A 24,780-nucleotide genomic window follows, 5' to 3' on the forward strand; every position below is an offset into this window, starting at 1 on the left:
AAAGTGTTTCCAAACGAAATTTATAGAGGTTTCCCAAGTGCCTGACATTGCTTATAAACCAGTGGTGCTTGGTTTCTACTTTCTTCTTGAGAAGCCGCATGAATAAGCTTACTGATTTCTTTACTCTTCTTAAGTCTTTTCTTTTACAAACCTGTAGTTCAAGCTGGGATTAAAGAGTGTATGTGTTTTTCTTCTTAAGACTGAAGAGCAGATACTATTGGAGGGGCAGTTAGGAATCCTACATAATGGGACAGTACAAGGAAGAGTACAAGGCCTGTGGTATTGCTGTTGTCAGATGGTAGGGCCTCCCAAGCCCTGGTTCTCAATTTGTGTGTCTTAAAGGGGATGTACTAATTTAGAGCTGATTGGATTATAGAACTGACCTGTACTAACTAGAACTGCAAGAGATGAGTATATGAAAACTAAAATGCTGTTTACTAATTTATAAAGAGAGAGCAATTCTCAAGTGGATCAGCATGTTTGGCTGTAGGCGGAAACAAAGTTCTCTTAAGAAGTTTGCTTGGTAAGCAGAGTCTGAGCCAGGGAACTTGGAAGTTTTTAGTGGCTACTGTACCCACACTGCTGTCTCGTCTGATGCACTAATTGCTTTTATAAGGACAGACTTGTTTGTGCATCCTATTGGCTCTCCCTAAACTTGGGTACTGGACAATACTGCCTTCTTCATCTGACTCCCTGGCTCTACTTTTCTTTTGTTGGACCAATTCCTAATTCCCTTATCTTCCTTTAGAATTGTCAAATCTTTTAATCCTCTTACTGCTTAATCTTTCTTTAAATTGAATTCTGTAAACTTCTGCTGTGATCTGTTCTTTGTTCCTGTCAGAGAGCAGTCTTTATTTTCAAGTTCTTGATGGGGTAAGCAGTAACCATCTTTTTCATAGACTAGTTGCATTTCAATGTTTGGTAATTGAATTTAGGTGTGGCTTATGTGAAGTTTTAATGGACATGAATTAAACTCAATGGATATAAATCTGAGCAAACTGGGAGATAGTGGAGGACAACCTGGCATGCTTCAATCCATGAGGCCTCAAAGGATACAACTTAGTGACTGAATGATGGCAGCAAGAAGTGAAGGTTTGCAGGTTGGCGAACCTGGATGCTTTAGCCTGTGCCATGGATGATGTTGGGGATTCCCTGGTGGCTCAGACGGTAAAGCATCTGCCCGCAGTGTGGAAGGCCCAGGTTTGATCCCCGGATCGGGAAGATCCCCTGGAGAAGGAAATGGCAATCCACTCCAGTACTCTTGCCTAGAAAATTCCATGGATGGAGGAGCCTGGTGGGCTACAGTTCATGGGGTCGCAAAGAGTTGGATGTGACTGAGCGACTTCACTTACTTATGGATGATGTTAACCTTTAGAGGGCTTGAATCTTAATTTGAAATAATTGGATACTCATCATCACCTTGTTTTATATTCAGTAGATTACAGCTCCTTTTAGTATGATCAGGTTCAAACAGTGTCTTTGCTTTAGATGACTCCTGGTTTTGTGATTGCTACTAATTCTCAGTAAGCTTAACGTATCTAAGTCCATTTAATTTTGCAGAATTAAAAACTAATTTTTTCTTTTTATTACAGAAGGGCTATAAGACAAAGTGAAACAAATTTTTTCAAAATCAAAAAATATTAGAAGTAGAACAAGACTTGCTTCTTGAAAACAAAATCTTAAAGATATTTTAAATGTAAGAAAACCCTTGTGTATTATTCACAGCTATATTAGTTACCTATTGCTGCTTACTAAATTACCCCAAAATTTAGTGGCTCAAAATAGGATCCTAGTCATGACTTTGCAAGATTCTCTATTTCAGGGTCCCTGACAAGCTGTAGTCAAGATTTCAGCCCCAGCTGGGGCTACAGTCATCTCAAAGTCCCAACTGGGAAAGGAACTGCTTCCAAGCTCACTCACGTGATTGATATCAGGATTAAGTTTCTTGCTGGTTGTTAGACTGAGGACCTCGGTTCCTAACGAATTGATGTCCAGTGACCTCTCTTGGTTCCTTGCCATATGTGTCTGTCTATTGGGCAGCTCACGATATAGCAGCTAGTTTTATTAAATTGAGAAGGAGCAAGGGTGAGAGAGGAGCAGAAACAAGATAGAAGTCAGTATCTTAAGTCTTGAAAGCAACACTCCCATCATTTTTGCTTTGTATTGTTGCTTAGGAGCAAGTCACTAGGTTCAGCCCACAGTCAAAAGGAAGAGGGGGAGTCACATGAGGGACTGATTACCTAGAGGCAGAGACTTTAGGAGAATTGACTTGTTATTGCCTTCCTCTGCTGCTTTCTTTTTCTTTATCTCTTACAGACTTTCCTTTTCATTCCCTGCCATTTTTATTAGTAATAAGTTAATTGATCTTCTTGGCTACTTTGCCAGATCGTACGGGGTTTTAGTACTTTTGGGACTGCTCCTAGCACGTCTTCAGGATTTATATTTGTAGATACTGTTCGTGGTGGGAGACACCATTTCCTCTTAGTATCTGACTGGAGTCTTGAATTTTTTAATATGTACACATTGTGTGCATTGTACTACATCATTTTATATAAAGGACTTGAGCATTTGAGAATTTCAGTATCCAAGGAGGCTCCTGGAACCAATCCTGCATGAATACCAAGGGGCAACTGTATCCCTTTGAGATTTGTTGCATCTGTTACCACTTTGAAATACAGTCTCCGATTTTTAGTACCTTTCTACATGTTTCTTGTATTATTGTTTCCTTCTGAGAGAAGTTGACCTGAAAGTGGCTCACTTTATGTGGACCTGCTTTTACTGGCTTTGCATGTTATAACAACCTGGCAAGCTGCAGTGAAAGAAGGCAGGGTCTTAGAAGTCATGTTTGAAGCCTTGAGTTCAGGGCTGCTGCTTTCAGTAAGCAGTTTGACAAATTACGGAAAGACTATGTTTGCACATGGAGGCCGGTGCTGGGAGAAGCTTGAGTTTTGAGTAAAGGTTTCCAAATTTGTGTCAAGAGGGATGAGCAGTATAATGAATGTATTTCATCACCTTTGCTCTCTTTCCAATATGTGAGACTAAAGTTAACCGACTGATGAAGTGTCCCTTGTGCTGACGTTCTTTTGGTGCACAGAGAAGTTGATGCAAACTCTTGTTTGCTCACACTTCGTACAAAATACAGGAGAAAGATCTAATAGGGTTAGAAAGATCTAACCAACAGGGAAAGAAATTCTGTTTCTATTTGTAGTCTTATGAGAGGGCATTTTTGAAATTAAGAGAAGAAAAAGAAGTTTAAAAACAAGAATTCTTGAGTTGTGCATGGGTAGTGCATGTTAATTTTCACTGTCCCTTCTGTGGTTTACAGCTGTTTTGCCTTGGTGTAATGCCACTGAATACATTTATTAAGAACCTCCTTTGTGGTGGACATTGTGTTAGGTGCATATCTACAATATCTCTAATCATCACAGCATCTTGAAAAATATCTCCTTCATTAGTACAAAGAAAATGAGGCCCAGGGCAGTCCTGCATTTTGTCCTAGGACACATTGAAGTTGTTTAGTCTAGGGCTTCCTGACTCCATTGCTTAGCTATGGTCTAGGCTCTTGCTCCCACCTGTCCTCATTGTCTTTCAAATTAACAGACTAGCTGTGTCCTTGTTTCTTTGAGAGAATGAACCCTAGAGGCACACTAGGAATTGACTGCTTATAACTGCTCATCATCAAGTAAACCAGTGCCTCTGTGCAATTAAATGTCAGACCAAAATAGGTCTTTTTTTCATGACCTTGTTGGACCAGGAAACAATGTTAGGGCCTGAAAAATAAGTGGGAACCTGCTTTGGTTCAGGTAGTAACCCATGTCTACCATATAGTTTCATAGAACTCAAATAAATTGATGCTGAGAAACCCAGAAATTGGATTGGAAAGCTGAGATGCATTTTAGTGAGAGCAGAGTTGAGCTGTTTCTCCTTATCATTGGGTTATAGGTTATACATAGGAAAAGTAAACCTTAATCATCAAGGAGGAGAGCAAATGTTTTGTACTCTCTGCTTTTCTATTCTCTTCCTCTGAGAAATTCAACTCTTCAGGTGTGTTGTTTTATGCTCAAAAGCAATGGTGAAGTATTATCTCAAACTTCTGAGTTTCTTGTCTGACCAGTAGCAGCTGAAGTGAAAACATAGACTAAATAAGAGGGACATTTTATTAGTGAGTAAAGCTGATGAAGAATAATGGGATAGTAATGGAAATTTACTTTGTAGCTTGGGTCACTAATGCTTTGATCTTGTGCAGAACTGTACTGTGTTTTGCTTGAAGGGTGGTTGGCATTTCTTTGGTTAAAGCTAATTTAAAGCTAGTGATGCCTGCATTTCTAGGAAGTATGAAATGTTTTGTGAAGTCACTTTAATGGCATTACTAAGTATTCTTAAGATTAACTGAGGTTAGGAGATTTTAATTTCCCTTTCAGTAATGGGGGAATAACTGATCTGTCTTTCCAAAATCTTGGAATAGGTTAATGTTGTGGTTAGGAAGTGTTTTTTTTTTTGTTGATTTTTGTTTGTTTTAATTTTTTCTTTGTGGTATTGAAAATGTTTTGCTTAAACAGAATCTCTGTGTATGAAGGAGGTAAATTTTGCCTCTAGTGTTCCATAGCTGGTGTCTGAGTTAATGCCCAAGCTTGAGTAACTTTGTAGGGTCAGTTAGTGTAAATGTAGGCAGAAGTAGCCTTTTCAATAGTTGTAGGTACTTTTCTTTTTCAGTAAGAATCTTCTTAGTGAGCAATTAGCTGATAGGTCTAATATGAGTCCCCCTCCTTCCCCCCTTAAAAATCTTGGCATAGATTAAGTGAATAATTCCAGATGTTTAAGCTGAGCCTCTATTGTGATGGGTTGATCTGTAGCCCTGCTTGCATTAGGCCTCTTTGTGACTTTTACCAAAGATAAAGCAGTGCTCTGAGGACAGTCTGCAGAGTCAGAACACTGTAATTAAAGACCTTCAGGGCACGTGAGCATCTTCAGTACCCTTGTCTAAAAGAAAGTGTTGACTGCTGTACTTTCATCCTTTATGAATTCTTTAAAAGCATCTATTATTTTTAATTTGCAGCAGCTCTTGCCAGGTAAAAAGTTTTGGGAAACAGATGAATCCAGCAAAGATGGACCAAAAGGAATATTCCTGGGTGATCAATGGCGAGACAGTGCCTGGGGAACATCAGGTAATCTAGATCTAGCATCTGTACTGTGATTTATGCCTGTCTTAGAGCTCCTTTCCTCAGCAATTGGCAAGTCATGAATTTTACATCAGTGACATAAGCATGTCAAGCAGTGTCCTGTCCTGTAGTATAATTGCCGTGAAGGAGCTTATATGATGTAATTTATTAAAACATAATTAATGCAAAATCAAATCTTCAATATTTTTGCTGAAGTGCTAGCCACAGGGGAATGGTCTTAGTTGAAATGACTGTAATTTCAGCTACAACTTCTTGTTCTGTACTGCTGTCAGCATACTTGGAATTAGAAAATCCATGCCTGCCATTTGAAGTTCATGTTTCTTTCTCCTCCCATTGCCCCTGTGTACTGTGTATGGGGTGATCTATCTAAAAATGTGGTTGGGGCCAAATAAGTCACTGGGCATGGATGGATTTCTGACTGACTACCCCTGAAGAGAGAGATGGGGAGAACTTGAAGAGGCAGCCACACTGACAGCAGAAAGAAATGACAGATGATGGGGAGGAAGGAGTCAGAACATTCAAAAGCTGGTGTGCTGTGTTGCAGCGCAATGTAAGAATGGAACCTCAGATGACAGTGGTCATCAGAAAAGATCAGATTATGTTATTTTAAAAAGGGCAGTAAAATCACATTTCCTTTTAGTGACATCACCAATAAAATATATTAAAAAGGAATTCTGCTACTTGAAAGGGGTAAACATTAATTTGTCCACTCAGCTAGATAAACCAGTTATGTGAACTACTGTATTGCTCTCCTGGATATATGAAGGGTGTGTTCTGTTTCATTAGCTTATGTAGAATATTATACTTAGGGAAAACACAGTAGGACATTTTGGCTCAATTTACCATGACAGGTTTCCTGATTCCCAGTCATTGGTTTATCCATGAGACATCGCTCGTAATTTGTTTGAGCCTCTGGCTGCACTGTATCATGCTTGTGTATCTTTTTTGTAGATCATTCAGTTTCCCAGCCAATCATGGTGCAGAGAAGACCTGGTCAGAGTTTCCATGTGAACAGTGAGGTCAATTCTGTACTGTCCCCACGGTCGGAGAGTGGGGGACTAGGCGTTAGCATGGTGGAGTATGTATTGAGCTCATCCCCGGGCGATTCCTGTCTAAGAAAAGGAGGATTTGTAAGTTGGCTTGAGGAACTTGTTCCTATCTCTCTCTCTCTTTCCCCTTACCCCTAAAGAAAAACATGCCTGTTTAGTTTCCTTAGATATTCACAGCACTAATGGCAGAGTTTTTAAGAACACTTCTATTGCAATTAGATCTCAGCAAACACAGCAGGAGATATGACTAAACTTTTTAAAAATAGAGAAATGATGTTTTTTTGGGACTCATTTATAGTAATGTGAGGTAACAACTGAAATCTAGGTCTCAGTTCATTGGTCCTCCAGAAAACGCACAAAAAGAGAAGGAATTAACACAAAGCTGAAAGCGGATGTCAATAGGGAATAGATCTGAGAGCAGTGATTTGCCAATACCTAAGGGTCCTTAAAATGGATCGGATAATGTGGGTTCATTCTTGTTTTTGCTAGCTAAGCTTTAATTATGAAATGATCATTGGCCCTCTTTGAATAACTTTGCTTCTCGTACCCAGTCTATCAGGAAATCAGAAGTTCTGTTAATTCTGTGTTGCAAATTTTTTCAGATTCATCACCATTGACTTCTCTGATGCTAAATTCTAGGCAAAGCAGCATCTCTGTAGCCTCTTCCCTTTTTAAGTCTTAGGTAGTCTTCCTCAAGCATCTTCGATAGCCTTTCTCAAGACTAGTTCTTTCTTATACCATTGACTTTATAGATCTAAAAGTCTTAAGATGCATTTCTGTTTGAATCTTCCTCATTTTGTGTTCTTTGACTGGTTTTATATTCCAAGTCATAGCTAGGAAGATCACAAAAGGCACCCTAACTCTTTCTTCCTTACTTTTCTCTTGACTCAAACATGTTTTGTACCTTTTCAAAGCACTGTCTCCCTGACGTCTTTTTGGGCTAATACTTCTATTGGCAATCATTTTAAGAGACCTTCTTTCCCTTAAGTCATACTAATAATTTTACCTTTATAATGTCTTGCATTCTATTATCTTAGTAGCATTTATTGTTAGTATTTTTATCATTAGACATCTGTTGCTAGGTATCCGAGGCTTGGTTCTGTTTTCCCAGTTCCACTTGAAACTAGTGTCAGCAGCAGTGCATATTTGGTGCAGCTTTCTCAGGGTCAAGTTCAGTTCTTTAACATGTTAGTGGACACTAAATGAATGGTTGTTGACTTGGTCGTCAGTTAACAGGTGGCATCCAAGGTAACCAGAATCCACCTGGAGTTAACTCTATTCTACTCATGTCAAAGGTAGTGCTTCAATGGACATTGATACTTGACATGTGGCTGGAGCTTTTGATTCTACCGAAAAAAAAAAAAAAAAAAGAGTGGGGCAGGGGGAGTGAAATGAGCTTATTTAAGAGGCTGGTTTGAATTTCTCCCAGCTTTACACCTAGAAGTTTGGTTTGAGGAATTAAGCCAGAACAGGATCATTCATTTTTATAATAACATTTGGGAAGAGCAAGGGACCAAACTGGGGCTTTTGTCTTGATTCTTGCATACTAGCTGTTCCAAAGTTGACCTGATTAACTTCTCGGTTTTTTGACCCTGCAGAGACATAGGTTCCGTGGCTCATAGGTCAGATTGGAAAATACTGCTTGTATTTGAACCTTCCCAAGAGGCTTTTTGGGAAGAATAAGATCTACCATTTGGATGTGAGGAATGGGATCAGGCAAAATGATCATTTGCATGTTGTCTCATGGGAAGAAGAGTGTTACTTCTTCTCTTCTTTCAGCTTATCCCCAGCTCACCTCTTTTTCTTACCTCTCACACTTTGCTCAGAGGAAGTGCTGCCTTCTAACTTCTGCCTATGTTGTGGTTTAGTTGGTAAGTTGGATCTGACTCTTCTTCAACCCCATGGACTGTAGCCCACCAGGCTTCTCTGTCCTTGGGATTTTCCAGGCAAGAGTACTGGCGTGGGTTGCCATTTCCTTCTCCAGGGAGTCTTTCCGACTCAGGGATTGAACCCACATCTCCTGCAAGTCTTCTGCATTGGCAGGTGCATTCTTTACCACTGAGCCATCAGGGAAGCACAACTTCCGCCTATAACTTTTAGTTATTTACTATAGGAGAAAAGTCACAGCTAAGTCATTACTGTGGTGAACTGGAACCTCTGAGATTCTTGCCATGAATTCTCTATCATGTGTGGACAGCTTCTAAGTCTTGGACATTAGCCACCAGACACGTGCCTGGGTTACTGTTACGTTTGTGAAAGTGAAAGTCACTCAGTCGTCTTCAACTCTTTACGACCCCATGGACTTCCATGGAATTCTCCAGGACAGAATACTGCAGTGGCTAGCTTTTCCCTTCTCAACCCAGGGATTGAACCCAGGTCTCCCACATTGCAGGTGGATTCTTTACCAGCTGAGCCAAAAGGGAAGCCCAAGAATACTGGAGTGGGTATCCACTATCCAGTGGAAGCCTGTCCCTTCTCCAGCGGATCTTCCTGACCCAGGAATCAAACCGGAGTCTCCTGCATTGCAGGTGGATTCTTTACCAACTGAGTTATGTGTGAAGCCGTGAAGTTTGTAGGAAGCAGAAAAATAATTAGAAGTAGGAGAAAGATAAAACACTGTGGCCGATTTATTATTATTTTTTTCCTTTTTAAACAATTATTTTATTAGTTAATCTGTGATGAAGCTGTGTCTTTTGTATTCCATATCTTTATTTGATTTTGTAAAGGTGGCTTCTATCCTTACTTGTCTTGAGAGATTGGTGATTTCTAGCTCTTTTGTAGTATTGTTACCAGGGGAAGTTAAGACCTCAGGATAGAGGTCAGAAAATTGAATTCTCTAAAAAGCATCTACTGAGTTTCTGAAGTTTGCATAAAGATAAATGAAAATTCTCCAAATCTGTATTCCAGTTTCTCAGAAGGGAGGTTGTGTGTAATGAAACGTTATCCTGTATTTTGACTTGAGTTGCACCTAAATGGTGATACAGGAAGACTGACCAGTGACGTCAGTCCATCACTTTGGCACATCTAATCTTATGGTGGATGGAGAACTGGGATCAGTGACCTGCTTTATCAGCTTTTTGGTTGTTTCCTGCTGATCTTGTGCTTCTCTTGGTTTTGCTGTCTGTCTGTTGGTTAAGGTGACATTTAACCACAGCTCTGGTCATGGAAACCTGAATCACTTTTTGGTTGTCATGGTATGCATACATCTGGAAAGAGGTGAGCCTTTTTTTATTTTTAAGTAAAAATCTATTTTGTCTTTTACAGCGTTGAGTTCAGAGACCAAGGAAGACAGAATATCTGCTTCTAGTAGATAGTTTTTCTAAAGAGTAGTCATTGGTGGTTTACGGATTAGAGCATTCAGATGTTTTTCTTTTTAGGTGATCATACCAGCATTTCTTCGGGTTAGCCTCAGAGAAGCTCCATTTTAAACCCCCAAGAGCTAAAAACACCATCCCTAATGGCATAATGAATGTACACCTCAAATCAAGTACTAAGGGTCTATTCTCAGATAACTGACAACAGATAAGCCAGACTCTGATGAATTGCTCAGTTAAAGGGGTTTAGAACTAAAGTAATTACATTGGTTTTCCATTTTCAGTAAAGTTGTTTTATGGTTAAAGCTTGAATGAAGGTATTTAACCCTGTCTAGCTTCCCTGAGCCTTTCTTAAGTTCATTTCAAATGTAAAAATGGACTCAGTCATTTTGGCTTTTGTGATAAGAGTGCTTGCAGGCTGATGATAAGAATCCTACAGCAGTGTTTTATTCTCAGCACCCACTGGAAATTTTTGGTAGTATTCCAAGTATGAGTCAGGAACTTCAGGGTAGCAGTTTTCAGAATAATGGGAAAATTCAGAATACCAGTTAAGTCAGAGTCAGGTTTTTAAATTTGATTTATTTCCTTTATTCCTGGGTAAAGACATCCCCTTACTCGCCCGCTCAAAACACCCCGAAATAAAGCATGGTTCTGGATGGTTATAAAGTCATATGTATTTACTGTGTTTTTAGGCATTGGGTGAAAAGATTTTTAGAAAAAAAAAACAAACATATTGGGAAGACCTTTCTGCTTGTTTGTAGAGAGGTCACGTGCACACTCACAGCAGTTCACTCAGATCACAGAGCTGGTGGCCTGGAGGTCACGTGCACACTCACAGAAGTTCACTCAGATCACAGAGCTGGTGGCCTGGAGGTCACATGCACACTCAGAGCAGTTCACTCAGATCACAGAGCTGGTGGCCTGGAGGTCACGTGCACACTCAGAGCAGTTCACTCAGATCACAGAGCTGGTGGCCTGGAGGTCACGTGCACACTCACAGCAACTCACTCAGATCACAGGACTGGGCGGCTCACTGTCCTAGGTGCCAGTGCATTTATTTCAGATGGTCAGTGTGGTTTCAGTCAATTTTGCTTAAACCTTTGTGTAGTGTAATGGCAGGGACTTGAGTCTTAACCGGACCTTGATTTCTTCATTTGCAGAAAGTCTAATTCATATGGCTATGTAGTATATAATACATGAAAATACTTTGTAAGTCTTATAAAGTCTTGGGCTACGTAGTCCTTGGGCCAGTAGCATTATTGGCATCTGGGAGCTTATTAGAACTGACAACTCTCAGACTCAACTCCAGACTATTGAATCAAAGTCTGCAGTTTGATATGACCCACAGATGATTTATATACAATTAAAGTGTCATAAATACTGATAATATAGTTTTATTGGGAGATTTCAATTCAGAAACTTTTATCTCAGGAGGAGCCCCTTCAGACTTGAGCTTCCCTTGAACAAGAAATCTTTGTAGTCTGCTTTGCAATGTCAAGCTTTTAGACACTGACTAAATAAAAAGTTAAAAAAAAAAAGCCATGCAACTTTCAGAAAACCTTTTATGGTTTTCATCTCTTTTTCCTGCTGGGTTTGGTGGTAGTACAACAGAGGGGAACACTTCTCTTATTTTTTTGCACACCAGGAATTGGGTGGTCATACACACAGTGCATGGTATATTCCATGCTCCACTGTTTGTAAATTGCATACCTCCCAACTTCTGTTCATTTTGAAATTGGATATGTTTTAATTGCCATTGTTTCCTTTTTAGCAGCACATAAGATGATGGTATGTCTTATAAATTGATGGTGCCTCAGATTTAATCAAAGGTAATAATAGGTGGTGGAGCTTCTCTGGTGGCTCAGTGTTAAAGAATCTGCCTGCCAACACAGGAGGCATAGGTTCGATCCCTGGATTGGGAAGATCTCTTGGCGGAGGAAATGGTAACCCACTCCAGTATTCTTACCTGGGAAATCCCACTGACAGAGGAGACTGATGGGCTGCAGTCCCTAGGGTTGTGAAGAGTCAGAGATGACACACACGCACGCGCACACACACACACACACACACACACACACACTAGTTGTTGGCTTGATTGTGTATAGATATTTCAGAAAAGTTACTGGGACAGAGGGGTTAATGATGAAAGCCATAGTCTTTCCAGGGGGGAAACATCAGGTATCAAGCAAGTTTGAAGCTTTAGGGGTATTGGAGGTGAGTGAGACTGTTTGTGTCTGAGAAAGGTAGTGGGCAAAATTGGATAAAATATTTTAAAGAATCTTTTAAAAGGAATTGCACAGTCATGAATTGCCTTGTTTAAATACCTGAAACAACCCTTTGAAGTAGATGTTGTCGTCCCTATGAAAATTTATCAATGAGGAGAATGAGGTTTAGAAGGGAAGTGGTGGGAGCTGCATTCAGTGTTCTGATTTCACATCTTTTAGCCATAGTATATGCTCCACTGTCCTGTTTATTAGTTTCTCACATAGTATCATATTTAATATATTAATTTAAAAGTAATTCATGACTAGTAATTTCAAACTTTTACTCATTTTTTTAGATATTTGAAATTTCTTTATTACTAGTGAAGCTAAAACTGCTGAAAATTTTGGGTGGCATTTTGTGAAAAATTGAGAAGTGTACACAGGGAAACCAATATTTTAGTTAATGTTATGGTTTTTGGACTGGTTTATCAAGCAAATACACAAATAGTCCTTTGAGAAAAAAGAAAAATTACTAATCTTATTGACTGTGACTTCTGCCACATGGCAGAAGTCTCATTTCTAAGTTCCCATTTCTCTGACTTCATTCCGAATTAATATTCCCTGATATATTCATTCCCCTTTTGAGAAAGGTGAGCTGGACTGAATGACTCTGATCTCCGTAGTGCATAGTTTTCTGCTCTTCTCTCAGTTCTTTGGTATGAGGCAGCAGAACATACTCTAATGTTTATGTCTGTCATCTGATCTCTCAAGAACACTCCTTGGCCCCACTCTAGGGATTTTGAGTGGGCTTGGCTTCTTGCATTTTGAGCACTGTCTGAGGGCTATGTTTGGATTACAGTTTTGAACTGAAATTCATCTAGAGAGAGCCTAGAACAGGAGGATGCTATTAACCCATCTTTGTTTTTTATTTCATTTAGTTAATAGGCTTTTTAGTATTAATTTGCACTGGGCAATATATGACAAAAAAGAAAAATGTAACTCCTGTCTTTAGGATGCTTATTTGGACTCAGTTTTAGTGGTTCTTGGGCTACCCAGGTGGCACTGGTGATAAAGAACCCGCTTGCCAGTGCAGGAGACATAGGAGACTTGAGTTTGATCCCTAGGTGGGTACGATTCCCTGGAGGAGGGCATGGCACCCCATTCCAGTATTCTTGCCTGGAGTACCCCATGGACAGAGGAGCCTGGCGGGCTACAGTCCATAGGGTCGCAAAGAGTCGGACACAACTGAAGCGACTTAACACCGCACAGTGGTTTTCAACTGAGTGCTTATTGGAAGAGAAACTTAGGTTTGTGGGAGCTTCTGCAGACGAGTTAAATTAGAATCTCTCGAGAAAGCCCAGTCACTTGCAAATTTTTAAAAGATTGTGATGTTTGATGCCAACCACAGAGCCACTGCATTGTGCAAAGGACAGTATATCTGGGAGGGCCGACTGGCTGTACACTTTCTTTTGAGTTAAACCACTTAATGGGAACCTTAATTTTTAATGTTAATATTACAATGTTATGTAAGAAATACTCTCCCAGTGCATAGTTTTCACTAGTGTCATACTTGTATACAGTGTTTTTTACTTTATAATAAACTTTTATATATACATCATTTCATTGATGTTTACTACTCTGTTTTAAACAAAATGATCCCTTTTTATAGATAAGACAACTCAGACTCAGGTTTAATGACCTGTCCAAAGTCCAGTAAGTGTTAACAGTTGAGATAGACTGTAGGTTCTGTGCAATCTGGGTTAGTATTTTCCTAAAAGAATACCTTACCTTAAACATTAAAAAAAACTTTACAACTCCATAAAACAGAGCAGCCCAAATATACCCTTTTTCTCTCTCACTAGGGTCCTCAGATTTCTAAGAGACCATTTTTATGATTCCCAACTCTGTATTCTATATTCTCTTTTAATAGCAGACTTTTGACAAGATAGCTTCCCACTTGTGCTCTTGGTGTCATTCATAAATCAGACTTCATGTCAACTGTTTTAACTTAGTGCTTTTGTTGATTTACTGAATTTGTTAAAACTTTTATGACCCATGTACAGAAAAGTTTACACATCATAAATGTTCATCTTCATGACTTTCTGCCTAATAGAAATATCCCCTATAACCCATCCAAATCAGGTATGGAAGTCATCCTACCTGTTCTGTGTTTTGCTGAGGCATTAACAGCCTAGTCGGAGTAGAAAACCAGGTAACTATTTTATGTAAATAGACTGTATAACATGGACAAAAAACAGCCCATCCCAGGGACATCTTTGAAAATCTAGCCCTTGGCAGTATAATTGAGAACGTAAGTGTTCAGATCAGGGCAGTTGGCTTACAGGGGGAGCAGCTTCTCAGCAAGCCCTTGTAAAGGGCCACTGAGGAAAGATTATGAAAAATGTTGATTTGGTGAGTGAGCCTCTTCTGTACCCAGATTATTTGCTTGGTGAAAATTCCTACTGCTGCTTTATTGCATTTCCTTACCATTTTTTTCCTATAGACTGAACTCCTTGTGAGAAACTGGAGCTGAACTCCCTGCCGCTCCTGAGCCAGTGACTTGATTTGTAGATTTGTGGAAGATTATTTGTGTTGAGGGGATGATCCTAAAATACCTTTAAAAATTATTGACGTTAGTGGGGTCTAATTCAGGTGGACTTGTTCATTACCACCTCTTGGACTCTTACCTGATGATAAATAGAATGGGAGGATCCTTCTTATTTTAGCAGTTCGGTTTTACAGGACTTTTTTCTGTTTGTTTTCTTTATCTTATTTTTTGAACTTCTGTCCTGCAGTGTATTCAGTGTTGGGGATGTGAAAATTACTACATAGCTTCTGTCAGTTTTACCTTTGCAGGAAGAGGGAGCTTTTATTTCTGGACATTTTGAAAGCTCTTTCTGTCTTTAGAATCCTGTCATACTTTGGCTTGGGATCTCAGTGTCATGCTTAATTGGCTCTCATTTACTCTTTGAACCAGTATCAGTGTTAAACTTTGAAGATGTGAACGTTAGATCTCATTTGCTGCCATATAGTTTACCATCTTGCTGCTACATGAAACTAAGTGGTATATCCTTTCTAAATTCCTTCTGGTATATGTTCCTTTATTCATATTAGCCATGAAGTCTTTCTTTTTCTGTTACTTTTGAGCAGAGGGTGGTTTTAAAAGCAAAATGGGCTTTGAATTGGTTGTTGAAAGGTCTAAGATTGTCAAGTGTCCCTGTGTCTGGTCTTTCTGTGTCAGGGTGGCTAAGAACTACTTTGAGAGCATCTTTTTATTTTGCGTTTGCAGGCCTACCATTCACAGCTGTGTCTGCTGCTTTATCTTCCATTTGTGGTCCTCACCCTCCCCACTGAAATTTGGTTGTGGCGACTGGAGATGCTGAGCAGTAGTTCTCATCATCTTTTGATTGGATCTTACCTTTTACCAGGAGCTTTCTTTTGGTCTAGGTCTGTTTGTTTCTTTCTTAAAACAGAAGCAGTGATGGAGACAGGCAAGATTACTTAGCTCTCCCTGGTTTTACAAAAGCAAAAATTATTTAACCCTTGGGTAAGGTTTTGCAAAGCTTGCTATACCATGTCAAGTCACTATACCAAACCTTCTTTTCATTCTGAAAATCAAGACACATTTGCTTTAAAAGTCCATGTCTTAACTTAGATGGTTGGTAGGAGGAGACAGACTTAATTTCTTTAAGAAACAGGACATTGGTGTGCTTGGCACCGCATCGGTCCATTTAGGTCCAGTCTTTCAGTCTTTTTAGTTTGAAGTACTTCAGAGATAAACTCTGTTGCATCAGTGATTTGCTTTAATATGCTCCCATGTAATCCTTGGTATGTACGGACAGGCGGTGGATGACAACTAAACACTTAGAGTACTCTTTGTGAAAGAATTTTAGTTAGATTTAACATATTTTGAAGGATTTAAAAAATTCAAGTTAAGGATAATTAGTGATTTATTGTTTCAGTAAGCGGTGAGACATTGGGTGGAATTGGGGTGGTGATGGTTCAAATTGGCAGGGCATATATCCCAACATGAAGTGTATAGAGTAATGGAATTGGAATGATGTTAGACCACACTTAATTCAATATTCAGAAGTAAGGGAGGAGTTTACATAGGCAGTAGAAGTAGGAAATTCATTTTGTAGGCTTAATACTTCCCAAGTGTAATATTAGCTATAATTCCTGGTGATTATTAGGAACCATGCTATTCTAGAGAGTTAGATTTTAGAGTAGAGAAATGGAACTAAGAAATACAAAGTTGTGGTTGGGCTTTTGGTAGAAAGGAAAAAAAAATGGGGTGGTGGGACATTGGGCATGATAAGACTGTCCTAAACTCTGTAACATAAATGTATGTCTGTCTCCCCCATTTGGCAAGACTTTCTGCAGTGTTCCTGCCTCTGTGTTGTCTGTTAATTAGATTGTAATGTCTTGAAAGGTCATGGATACTATCCTGTTCTAATTAGCATCTAGTGTAGTCTGGTGTCCACGGTGGTTGCCCGCTATTATTAGTTGATGATGATTAGTGAAGCTGAAGCTGTTTTTTAAACAGGGCCCAAGGGATGCAGACAGTGATGAAAACGACAAAGGTGAAAAGAAGAACAAGGGTACGTTTGATGGAGATAAGCTAGGAGATTTGAAGGAGGAGGGTGATGTGATGGACAAGACCAATGGTTTACCAGTGCAGAATGGGATTGACGCAGACGTCAAAGATTTTAGGTTTGTATGTTTTACACTTCTGATTTTTGAGTGGGGGCTATGGGTTTTTGTTTTGATTTAGTTTTATTTTGATTTTAGTTTTCTTTATCCCTCCCTACGTGTCTTTTTAAAGAACTGGGACTAGTGTAGGCCATACCACAAAAATTGTATGAACTGTTAAGGTGAAACTTTTTAAGATCTGTCCATACCTGATGTTTTGCCAAAACAATAGACTTTCCGTTTGTATGGAGCTCTATAATTTGCAGAATGATTTCATAAAAATCAGTTCATTGATTCTCAAATTTCAAAATCACGTGGATGAGCACCTTGGGATTTCTCCCAAATCATTATCTTGGGAGAAATCATGGTTACTAACGGAAGTGTGTCATATTACTGTGGCATATTAAGGAAGAGTGAAAAACAGTTGAGATCAGTTAAGTATTATTTCACTTGAGACTCATAAGCTCCCTTTGAGGTAGGCAGGTATCGTTTTCTTCATTTTGAAGAACCGGAGATACAGCTAAAGTGACTTGTTCTTAATCATATTCCTTCCATGGAGGCCTCTCATTCCATCTCTGGTCATAATTGATATGCAAGTTTTAACCCTGTAATTTTAATATGCACAGTATTAATGATACCATATTTGTCTTCCACATTTGGCAAGTATTCTTTGTTACATGATGGTATGTGAGTTTTAATTTTTTTTAAAATTTTGACTAAGGAGTTTTATCCTCAGTCACTGATGCCCAGTAGAGAATTTAATTTTGAATAATTTTAGTCTAAAGCTAATGTCTGTCTAAACACACACACACACAGCATCCTTTATCCTAATAATCTGCAAAGCCAAAATAAAAATATTGTATGTGTGTGTGTGTGTGGTCATTCCTTTTAGAACAATGTTTAATGTGTTTAATCTTCCTAAATTAATTTTTGCATCTCATGGGTATAAAGAATTAGTCTTTGTAAGAAATTTGAGTCACAGCATAAACACTTACCTCAGGTCTTTCAAATGAGTTTGGGTATCCCTCCATCCTGAATCTCAAGCAGCTTGTGGTATTGTTTCGTGGTATTTGACTCCAGGGCAGATGGTAGTAGTAGGGTGTGTGTGTGTGTGTGTTAAGGAACTACAAGAGCTTTAATTTGTACCAGCTGTAGGATTTCTTTTAGGCTAAGAATGTAGTCACAGGCTATTTTTCCCTGACTAGAATATAATATTATTCAATATTATCTGAATTAGAATTAAATAGTTCTGCTGTCTTTTTGCATAGAGTGATCATGTGTCCTGGGTTGCCCAGGACAGTATTTGTTTATAGCTCTGTCCCAAGATATTTATTAATACTGCCCTTTTTTGTTCTTAGGAGTGTCCTGGTTCAGATGATAAATTACATCCTCATATCACTTTTAATTCTTAGAGTTGATTCCTTAGCAGGAGCTTATCCTAAAAAGTGAATTTATTTTGTACTGTTTTATAATGGTTTGATTCTGGTTTCTTTGAAAGGAAAAGGGGAGTCAGTTTTATGGTTGGCCAGTGGTACCTAGGAAATACAAACAAAAATTTTTCACCTATTAAAAATTTTTTTTTGAATAGAAATATTCTCAGATGTGGAACTTTCCCTAGAAAGTACTTTGTCTATTGACTGTTTAAAAGAGTAGGATGTTGCTTTTGGGGGGCATGTTTTGCTACCTGTATTTTGGGATCCTTGCTTTCATGAATACCACAGAGTGATTCCCGCCCCCCCCCCCCCCGCCCCTCCCCCCCAGTTCATCCAGTGTTCCTCACATCTGGGCCCCTTGGTAAAAGAGATGGTAAATTAATAGCAGTTAATGTCAATTTAAGGGGTGGGTTGTGGGAAGGCAAGCAATAGAAGAGTCGTTTTATAGGATGTAACATGTAAGCACCATAAAGGGTCTCTGGTCATTTTTTCAAAATAGTTTTAAATACTGTTGGTAATAAGCTGTGTCAAGGACATTGTCCTTAAACTTAGGTTGGTGTAGTGTCCCTCCCCACTTAAAATAAGGTTTAATGCCCTTTACTTTCTCTGTTTAGCCGTACCCCTGGTAATTGCCAGAACTCTGCTAATGAAGTGGATCTTCTGGGTCCAAACCAGAATGGTTCTGAGGGTTTAGCCCAGCTGACCAGCACCAATGGTGCCAAGCCTGTGGAGGATTTCTCCAACATGGAGTCCCAGAGTGTCCCCTTGGACCCCATGGAACATGTGGGCATGGAGCCTCTTCAGTTTGATTATTCAGGCACGCAGGTACCTGTGGACTCAGCAGCAGCAACTGTGGGACTTTTTGACTACAATTCTCAACAACAGGTACTGTGTGTGTCTCTGTCACTCTCTATGCTCTCCCTCCAGGCAGCAGCATTATTCAAGTAACTGAGAAGGTGGGGATGGGAGGAGGGTGGCAATATTTTAGGCTTTTGATGGCCAGTCCTTATTTACCCAACAGAGATGTGGATTATAAAGCCTTTGCATCTTCCCCTCCAGCATGATTCCCATGCTGAGGTTTGTTGGCAAGAGACTACCCTGCTCTGTGTAAATTCCTTTGGCTCCTCTCTTTTATCAGGGCCTGGGGACGGGGTGTGGTGGTGTTACCTCCTGTGACACAATCCTCTTGAATGTTAATCTCACTGAAGATTAATGTGATTATAATGCTGTTGGTTTTTGTTTTAAAATAGTAGACTCTGTTGTCTGCCACTGTCAGGAGTCCAGTGCCAGATGTCTTATTAGTCTTGTCTTTTAATTAAGTGAGTTACTATAGATAACAGACATATGTCATACCTTTCAAAAGAGTTAGAATGTGATTAGGGAAAAAACACATATCACTCAAAATAAAATCTGCAGTGAAATTATTTGGCTCTTCTTTTATTTGTAAGTCCTTGGAATATATTTTATGTGTGCCTTCAAAACCAGAGGAAAATTAGCCAAATTAATGAAAAGGGGGCAGGTAACTTCTTGTTCATGTTAAGTTCCACAAGTTCTCCTTTGTGGCCTCGAGCAATTTGATGGGCCATCAGTTTCTCATACTCCTTAATTTTAGTCTGGAGCATACATATAAATTTCTAGGTTTGAAAAGTTAAAATCTCATTTTGTAGTTTAGAAATTATATATCTATGAGGAAAGTTGGCTTATGGTCTTTGTAGATCAAATTGTACCATACTCTCCCTTTATTTGTCATAAATGGCTGATTTTAAGTGAATTTTGCTTAATAGATAGCTGGATAATACCATTAACCATGTAAAGTTTACAGAAACAAACCCCTTTAAGGGATGATGTGATGTGCATGCACTCTGTTCCTATCAGTTGGATATACTAGGTGTAATTAACAAAGTCTTTTTCTAGAGAGTGTGAACTAACAGTGTACACTGTTCTCCCTGTAGTTCCCAAGAGATATGCTCACTTTTCCATGGAAATTTGACTTTCTTTGCTTTTTGTCTTATTTATTAATTTGATTTTGCTTTTTTTTTTCACAATGAATCCTCAAAATAGTAGTGTTGAATGAAGTCAGAAATTACTTCAGATGCTGAGGAAATACTCAATTTAAAGATATTTTGTGGCATATCAGCAAACATAGGGACACACTATTACTGTGTAGACTTCAACTTGTCCAGTTTAGAATATTAGTGTAGTAATTTCTCTATAAAAATTGAGGTATGTTAAGTTTAGGCTGTTTCTAATCAAGTTCCTGTAACCTAGTTATCTCAAAAAATTTTATCTGAATTCTTTATTGTCTCATTGAACTTCCCCTGGCAACCCTTAGATCTGCAGCCATTTTTGGTTCTTAGCTTCCATTCCCAATCGAACCCAATCTGACTCTTGGCTTGTTATTTAAGAAGTGTTTGTCTCTAACCTCTTATGAATGACAATCTGATTCTCTGTCATTTAATTGTTACCTTGTAATTAAAGTTGGGATTCACTTTTGATTTACTGAACTTGGGTTTCAAAGTAATTCTACCAATTTTTGAGGAGGCTGGATAATTATTAGAACTTGAACAGAAATGTACTTTTGCATGCCCACAAATAGTTCACACAATTACATCAAAGACACCACCTGCTCCGACTTATAAAACCTGGAGTGCCTTCACCATGAATCACATTTCAGCAGTTTTTGGAAGCGAATGCCATTATTTTGCAAGTTGAGCTGTGGTTGAATTCTGACTTCCCATGCATGTCTTGGTTGCTGCAATATAGGGTCATTGTTACACAGTTACACCATCATCATAGGATGTGCTTATTGTTATTTTGTCCCATGGGCTCATAATTCTTGCTATTTTGAGTAGATGGCTGTACACATTCTTATACTGGATGTACTGATAGCCTGCCTAGAAATCATTGACCCAAGACTCTTTAGGACCCTTAACTTCCCAAAGGCTGCTGCATAAAGGCCAGTAGTTATTAAGATGGAAGAACCCTTTCTCTACTGGAAATTGGTGTTTGTTTCTACACTTTATCCTTCCAATCCCTTTTTACCCTTTTGGTTTTCATTAGATTTTATTCCTCTTTTCCATTTCTAATAATTAAAATGGTTCTCATTCTTCAAGGTCCAGTGCTATATTACCCTTTTTTTTTGGTTACCTTTCTTGATCTCTAAATCAAAAAGTCATTTCTGTCTCTGTAGTGCCTTGTGCTTCCTCTAAGAGAAAGAGTCATGGTGTCTCCTTGTTTGATAATCCTCTGCTAGATTGTAATCACCTAGAGGGTAAGATGGGGTCTTGATCTCTCTGTGTCCTCTGCTTTTGCTTTGATGGACCAAGTTTTCAGGGAACCTTTTCCACAACCCTGTTACATTATCTCAGAACATTCCCTGTGTTTAATATACTTCACCAAACTAAGATTGAAAGCTAGCCTTGGGAGAGGTCTGGAGGCCACTCTTTGAGGTCTTGCATGTATTCTAATATGTGAGTCCTTTAGGTCTAGCCCATTAGATTGTTTATCATAGATGAATAATGGGACCTTTTTAATAGCCAGGAAATTTATTTCCTGAATCAGTACTTAACCCTTTTTAGTGTCACAGCCCTCTTTTGCCATCTGATTAAAAGCCATAGTCCTCACATCAAAAAAAATACATGATTCTTTTGAGACTCAATTTTGTACATAACTTGAGGGAGATCACAGATCTGTGGATTGCAGATTATAACCTTCTGTTCTTATTTTTTGTTGTTACCTGTAGTCAGGCATATCTGTCATGAATGGAACAGACTTCCCCCAACCCCATGGTTCTCAGTTTAGTTATTGTGGCTCATTTGGTCATTTAGGTAGTGTAAGGAAATAGTTGATGACAAGTGATGAGACTATTTATGCCCACATCCTAGGGAGAGCATAGTGTTTGCTGGGCAAGGAAGGACTTACAGAAGAGATGGATCTTGAGCTGTGCTTTGCAAGACTTATTTATACCAGGAAAAGAATGAAAACTCCAGTGGAGAAAATAGTAAACTAAGAGCTTAAAATCAGACATTAACATACATGTTCAATAGGTAATATAGAAATAGTCACCCTGGATGGTAGTTGAGGTTGAAAAAAAGTGACTTGTGAGGTTACGTAGATAGTGTTGTGAGTCTTACCGACTTCGCTGTGCTGTTGTACAGGCATTAACAAGGCATTTTAAGAAGTGATGACTGAATTAACATGATTTACTTTTTTTGTGCAGAGTGTTAGCTTAGAAGCAGTTTCAGACATTCTTTTGTCCATATTAGTCAGTTAACTATTGACTGTTGTATCCTTGCAGGGACTTAGGTTTTGTCCGTAATGAACAGAGCTAATGTTCATAATAGTCTTAGAGTATATAAAACAGTTATGGAACAGTTGAGCTACTAAATGTTAAATTGATTGGTGAAGAATCCTATCAGACCAGGGGAAGGCTCATTGAGGACCAAATTTGTATAGACCTAACTTGGATGAGAGATGGAATATATATTCCTGCGGTTAAGAGAACAGAGTTATGGAGATGGAAATGACGATGGTGTGATCATAGGTTAGTAAGAGTAGAAGGTACACATAAAAGGGAAACAGAAATAGATGCATTTGGTTACTAAGTCCAGGTCACAGGCATTAAGAGCCAGGACTGAGTACAGACAATATTAATGATTGTGAGGGTTGAACTAAACATCTAGTGTAGCATGTATTTTTCTATACATTTTGCTCTTTTATCATGGCTTTCTTAAATGGGCATCAATTTTTTTTTTTTTTTTTTTTTAAGTTGGGAGTTTTGAAGTTATTTGCTATAATTGGTAGGGTATGTTGATTTTATGAGTGGATCTGGTTTGATAGTTGACAAAGTAAATCCTTCTTGTGTCCTATTTCATTTCATTTGGGGTAATAAGTTGGTTTCATAAGACTGTTAATATCAGCCTGTATTTAGATACATAATATAGAGCATCCTGAAAATATAGGGAAGGTATTTTTCATTCAGTTCATTACAGACTAACTGTTTTTAGGGATACTTTGGTTTTGGATAACTAAGCTACTTATCTAATCACTGTAAACCATCATCTTAACCTAAGATGTATTTATAGCAGGGATTCCTTTTATGGTGCCTTGGCAGTTAGGTAAGATCTCAGACTGAATTCTTAGAATACTGTCTTAAAATGTAGAGTGTAAGTATGATTACAAAAGAAGCCAATTATATAAAAATAGCTATAACAGTATTTAACAGCAAATTGAATGATGGGTGTTTGCTTCTTTTTCATATGATGCATGAGATAGACATAGTTGTACTGGCCATGATGGTGAGCATAAACAAGATTGTGAGATGTCTAGCAGTTGTAAAGTAATATGAAAATACATGATTTCTATTTGTGATCGAATCACAGAAGTGTGGCTAAATTTAATGTGGTTTGTTGCCTATGATAATAACTGAAGGGCATGCTAAATTTCATGACAGTAATTTTACCTGCCTCAAGTACAAAGGTCTGGGGTTAGGAACCTTTAATTTAGGGTGGTTTGAAATGCTCATTGATACCACTCTCCTTACTTTGTCCTCATTGTCTTCTCTTTAATCCTGGAAAACACAGTGAACAGTTCATATGTAATGTGTTCATACTGTTTTGAGTTATGATGCTTGCATAGTAAATAGCCATGAAATTATCTCTGTTCATCTAAATATATTCTGGAAAATTATTGCTAGGTTTCATTGTATTACAACCTAGTAACAGAAACCACAGCCAAGATTAAGTTGATAATCAGGTGGGTTAATCTGGTTAATTTTTGATGTTCTTTATTTTAGGATTCAGTTACTGTAAAAATAGCGTAATAATGTGGCATGCATTACAAAATTGCGTACTGATCTACTGAAACTCTAATCTGTTAAGCGTGAATGTTTAACAAAGAAGCAATACTCTGAAAGCCTTAGTCAGATGGCAGAGGAAGTTGGCATGCATTGCTTTTTAACGTGTGGTAGTGATTTAAATGTCATTCTTATGAGACTGAGTTTGCATAGTTTTAATATAGGTATTTAAGATTCTTGGCTTTCTTTTCAGTTTATAAATGAGAGGAAGATTATTTTGCCAGCGTCATGTGTATAGTCACTGTTGAAATGCTGACTTTAGCTAGCAGTTAGGTCATTTGAAACATACCTTTATTGTTCTTTGACTTTGATGAAATTTTAGAATATGATTTTCCTCTAAAGATAATAATTTGCTTGATGGAAGGCTGTATTTTGTTTTCCTCACTTATTTAGAAGTCATTTATTTTGAAATCAGATTCTTCATCTGCTAAAGAAATGTGAATTTTTTTTTTAAGTTTGGCAGCATAGTTTGTATGTACCTGTTACACTAAAAATCATTATAATTATATGTTAACTATTGCAGCTGTTCAGATAACCTGATCAAAAATGAACTTTGATCTAGAGGCTATAGACAGTAGCAAATTTTCAGAAATTTAATATACTGAGGACTAGCGCCAGAATATAACTTTTTCTTTAAAATTTATAGCCCCACTATTGATGTAATACTCTTAGTGTTTAAAAGGCTTTTCTCCGTGAATTCTGGCAATAGCCTTGTCAGGTAGGGCAGCCATTTTTATAGATAAGAAAATTAAGACATCGAGAAGCTCAGAGACTTCCTGAAGGTCTTAAACCCTGCTCTGCAGACACCTTTGTCTCAGTTTCTGGCTCCTCGCGCTTTGCTTTGGACCTAGTTCTAGAAACATAAAACTCTCTGTGTGGAGCTGTCTCACCTTCAGGTTTAACTGCATTCATAGTTTTTTTTTTAGCATGGTATATGTTTTAAAATTACTTGTATCAACAACAAAAACAAAAAGGTTTTTCTTTCCTCTTTGTGACCTAAAGCAGGTGGTGCTCATGAACTCAGCAGGACTTTGACTTTAACACTGCTCAGAAG

At 38.4% G+C, this 24,780-nt stretch overlaps 1 protein-coding gene across 31 annotated transcripts in view; it reads left to right on the forward strand.

Moving 5' to 3' along the window:
• PUM1 (pumilio RNA binding family member 1) overlaps positions 1-24,780 on the forward strand; it is a 126,076-nt gene that overhangs the window by 50,752 nt on the left and 50,544 nt on the right. For 16 of the 31 annotated variants that reach the window (XM_061389944.1, XM_061390003.1, XM_061390014.1 and 13 more), the window contains 4 exons: positions 5,057-5,165; positions 6,132-6,310; positions 16,294-16,460; positions 18,487-18,757. The exons of 4 other annotated variants lie outside the window; for them this stretch is intronic. In XM_061389944.1, the coding sequence (XP_061245928.1) occupies positions 5,057-5,165; positions 6,132-6,310; positions 16,294-16,460; positions 18,487-18,757 (726 nt within the window). The remainder of the gene's footprint in view (positions 1-5,056; positions 5,166-6,131; positions 6,311-16,293; positions 16,461-18,486; positions 18,758-24,780) is intronic. 11 more of the 31 variants (XM_061390035.1, XM_061390042.1, XM_061390094.1 and 8 more) reach the window with 5 other exon arrangements.

Source organism: Bos javanicus, chromosome 2, assembly GCF_032452875.1.
Source record: "Bos javanicus breed banteng chromosome 2, ARS-OSU_banteng_1.0, whole genome shotgun sequence".
NCBI lineage: Eukaryota > Metazoa > Chordata > Mammalia > Artiodactyla > Bovidae > Bos > Bos javanicus.